General features: G+C 39.2%; 1 gene segment (V, D, J or C); it reads right to left on the reverse strand.

The window, feature by feature from the left end:
- Nucleotides 1-1344: 1344 nt before the first annotated feature.
- LOC139185129 (T cell receptor delta variable 1-like) lies at nucleotides 1345-2149 on the reverse strand. The segment is given in 2 exon segments: nucleotides 1345-1850; nucleotides 2031-2149. Coding segments are annotated over 2 exon segments (540 nt in total).
- Nucleotides 2150-4797: the final 2648 nt, after the last annotated feature.

Genomic DNA, 4797 nt, shown 5'->3' on the forward strand with positions numbered 1-4797 from the left:
ATTTTTTCCAGTAGATTTATTATCTCTACTTTTAAAATTAATTTTTATTGAAGTATAGTTGCTTTACAATGTTAGTTTCTGTTGTACAGCAAAGTGAATCAGTTATATGTATACATATATCCACTCTTTTTTAGATTGTGCTCCTGTATAGGTCATTATAGAATACTGAGTAGAGTTTCCTGTGTTATACAGAAGGTTCTCATTAGTTATCTATTTTATATATAGCAGTGTGTATATGTGAATCTCAGTCTGCCAGTTTATCCCTCATATCCCTTTCCCTCTTTGGTAACTATAATTAGTTTTCTACCTCCTGGACTCTATTTCAGTTTTGTAAACACCTTCACTTGTAGATACCACTTTCTAAAATTCCATCTGATAAAAGAGATATCAGATGACACTTGTCTTTCTCTGTCTGACTTACTTCACTCAGCATGGCACTCTTTGGGTCCATCCATGCCACTGCAAATGGCACTGTTTTGTTCTTTCTCATGGCTGAATAATATTCAATTGTATATATGCCATATCTTTTTTATCTATTCTTCCATCGTTGGACATTTAGGTTGCTTCCATGTCCACCTACTGTAATTAGTGCTGCAATGAACATTAGAGTGCTTATATCTTTTCTGCTTGTATAGACTACTCCATCAACTCTAGCAACTGCCTGAGTTCTAATCTGTATATATAACTAATCTCTTATTCGACCTCACTGATGCTCTGCTTCCCTGATTGTACCTTAAGTGAGACAAGGTCTAAGAAGAAAGGGCTAAGGAAATGATTTTCATAACGATTCCAGATAATTATACCCAGATTTGTGATGTGAGTGTATTTTAGTGAAGCAGACACTTTAAATTATTATGGAGCAAGTTTATAGCTTTAAACAAGTTTACACATGTTCTGTATGATTGATTTAAAGTCAAAAGTTCAAGAGAAGAATGCATTAGTAGAAAGTTACTGTGGACACCTGCTTCCAAATATAGAAAGATCTTTGATTTACTTGGAGAATTAACTACAAACTTTAATGAAGGGAATATTTATAGATTTGCAGGCAGGGTCAAGGAAAACAAAGATACTAGCAAGAGCTGAAAGCCTGTATCAACCTGGGCAATCAGAGGAAACTCTTAGTGAAAGGAGAGGCAAGAGCTGTGAAGTGGATCCATCAGAAAGGAGTTGCAGGAGATAAGATGTGCTTTCCCAGTTCCAGCGTCTACCGGCCTCCTGCTCAAATGGGGGACCCAAAACAGTGGTGGGAAACTGGGGGACCAAAGGCAGGGAGAAACCTCAGTGATTCCCTGTCTTCTTCAGGCTCCAGTTCCTATGGGGGGAGGCCCACCTGGTTCCAGCAGTAGCCTGGTGATCCACCTAGAAGGAGCTTTTATTTAGAATTAAATCCTCTGATCCAGACCACAGATGAAGCAACCACAGGACTACCATCTCTCTTCTGGGATGTGCAGGTGTGCACTTCAACTGACGTCCTGAAGCAGTGGGGCTCTCTCTTATTAAGCTCTGGGGTTTTTGTTCAGCTTTTCCCATTACTTCAAGCACTGTGAGCTCCCAAAGAGCACAGAAGTACTTTGCAGAGTCTTCAAGCTGTAAGGCTGAAATGATGAGGCTGATGGATTTATCTGCTTTCTGGAAGTTTACAGAGTAGCGGCCGTTCCTTGCATTACCGTCTTCTGAATACTGACGAATAAGGAAAGTCATCTCTCCCCTGGGAAGCTGTTTATACCAAAAAATGTAGTAGTATTCCGTGGTCCAACTTACTTCATATCGACAATTCAGGGTGACTGTCTGCCCCACTTGACTGGGTACGGCTGTCTGGACTTGAGTTACTTGCTGGGCCACAGTGGATCCTATAGGGAAAAAAAAAAATTTAGAGTAATTTAGGACCCAGAGACAAACCAAATTGAAATTATAAAATGTTTCTTTTTCTCCAACCCTCCTTTCCTGCCCAAGTCCCTGTGAAGCACCACATGTCCGTGTGCAGCCCTTTCACCCTGACCTCTCACACCCAGGCTTGAAAACATCCTTACCAGAGAAGGTGACGGCCAGGAACACCCAGAGCAGCCCGGAGAGCGGCATGAGGCATGGATTCCCTGCATAAATGTGCTCAGTTCTGCCTCAAGTTGAGAGTTCAGTGTCTCTGTGTGCCTGGCAGCACATATACATAGTACCTGTTCCTGTGTGACTCCTTCAAACAGGAAGTGGGGTTTGTCATGTTCATAGATCACATGGTCTTTTTCACAGATGGGAAAAACTTTTGGCTCACAGATGTTTAATTTTCTACTTTTCTTTCCCTGATTATTATGTTAGGTAGATCTTGAAAGCGTCATGGAGAAAGCAGTTAGTATTATGTGTGTGAGGGCTTCCCTGATGGCTCAGATGGTAAAGAATAGACCTGCAATTCAAGAGACCCTGGTTTGATCCCTGAGTTAAGAAGATCCTCTGGAGAAGGGAATGGCAACCCACTCCAGTGTTCTTGCTTGGAGAATTCCATGGATAGAGGATTCTGGTGGCTACAGTCTATGGGATCCCAAAGAGTTGGACACAACTGGGCGACTAACACACATACATGTTAAGGGTTTAAGCTGAGAGAAACAGAAGACTAAATAAGTTGACATACACTGATAATAATTTTGCCAGCCCATTCAAAACATATTAGTATACACTATGAATCCTTCCTGTAATCTACTTACTGGTCATTCTGGTCATTCATTTAGCCTATGCTTATATTTCTTTATCCAGAATTTAATGACTTTTAAAAAAGACCCACAATAAAACAAACTCACAGATCTTTAACTTTCTCATGTGTGTGCTGTGCTGTTGCTTCAGTCATGTGCAACTCTTTCCAACCCCATGGACTGTAACTTGCCAGGCTCCTCTGTCCATGTGGATTCTGCAGGCAAGAATACTGGAGTGGGTTCCCAACACAGGGATCAAACTCTCATCTCTTGCGCTGGCAGATGGGTTCTTTAACACTAGCACCACCTGGGAAGGGTCGAGAATACTGGAGTGGGTTTCCATGCCCTCCTCCAGGGAATCTTCCTGACCCAGGGATTGAACCAGCATCTCATGTCTCCTGAATTGCCAGCTGGGTTCTTTACCACTAGCTCAACCTGGGAAGCCCTTTAGCTTTCTTGACAAAAGGCAGTCTTTTCCAAAATAATTAATGTATTTTTTTCTTTTCTCACTTGGTTCTAGGTCTTTGTTTATATTTTTCAGTAAATAAAGTGACTTCAATATCAAATGCTAAAAAATGACTCCTGACTTTCAGAATCTATTCAGTTGTATGTGTGTGTGTTTTTTTTTTTAATGAAATGCTTAACAGGAAGAAATATTAATCTTTGAAATCTGACATTGAGTTTTACTTAGCAGACTTTGAAGAGCATCAGTATATTCAATCCTGCTGCCTTTACAAGTAGAATTGTATTTATTAGATCAGGTGTCCTTAAATTGTCCTCATGTCATATTTTTTACCCCAAAGTGTTCAGTTTCTCTTCTCAGTGGTTTGTTATTTTTCTCTGCAAGGTCAAGTTAAGCATGCTGACTTTTTCTGTGACACAAGGCTACAATGTGCTCTTACAAAATATGGTATCTGTAACACTTAGTGAATGTTGACACCACACTATTTGGTGACTGAAGTTTTGTATACTGTACATGATCATGTAGAATGTCATTGTCAATCTTCCATTTGATTTCATTGTTTTAATAGATGAATTAATATAGGAGAACCAAAGGCAAATAGACAAGTAGAAAAGAAAGTACAGAAAGATCTATAACAGTGCCAGTTCTTAGATTTTAAAGTTGAAGTAGCACATTAATGAGTGATGCAGGGAGGAGAGTTTATATTTAGTTGAGACATTTACTCCTCCGTTCCATGTCACCTCTGGGTGCTGGCAGGCAACAGATTCCTGGTTTCCAATTATTTGTAACTAAGCAGAGGACACCACAAATGCCCACAACAATGCAGGGAGAGCATGAAGGCGGTTTTTCCCCTTTGTTGATATGGCCTTGCTCTGAGTTCCTGAAAGTAACAGTGCATGTTCCCTCAGCTGCATTATAGACTCTGACTCTGAAAAATGTAGCTTCTGGGTGGATCAAGTCTGAATGGGCTGACACTCAGGTTGGAAGATTTAGACTGCCCTAAACATTGTTCTGCCTTCCCTTGTGATTTACTAATAAATGATAATACCTGGTAAAGGACAAGCCAGAGTTTAATATTGAAGGATTAAATTGAAACAGATTTTTTACTTAAAACTTCCAAATTTAGTAGTAAATTAATCTCTTCTAAAATCTGGGATGTTATCTGAAACAAATTCATTATGAATCATTATGGGATTGCAAATATTTATTCATGTTCTGATTGTTCTCTTGCCTTTCTGATTTTGATTCTAAGATGAATTATACTAACTGCTCCCTAGTTTCCCTAAAAAAGACCAACAATAAGCCATGAACTCCCTTTTCTTCCCACTTACCCACCAAACCATGTGAACTGGTAACTTTAGCACATAATAACTTCAGAATAGCAAATATCACACAGAAAATTAAACACAGAATAGGCTTCTTACTTCTGTAATCTCTCCAGTTGTCTATTGGAATACCAAGTGGTAATGGCTGTAAAATCTATTCATTTGTGATGTAACTCTGTGATTAGCTTATTAAAGGTTTAGGAAGCAAGAACCAGTGGGTATTCTAAATTCAAATATTTGACCATGTTGCTGTCATGAATGCAGTTATACTCTTTAGTATAATCTTATAATTCTTATTATAGTTGTCATGAGGACAAAACTTCTCCTAAAA

Source organism: Bos indicus, chromosome 10 (assembly GCF_029378745.1).
Source record: "Bos indicus isolate NIAB-ARS_2022 breed Sahiwal x Tharparkar chromosome 10, NIAB-ARS_B.indTharparkar_mat_pri_1.0, whole genome shotgun sequence".
NCBI classification, from domain to species: Eukaryota; Metazoa; Chordata; class Mammalia; order Artiodactyla; family Bovidae; genus Bos; species Bos indicus.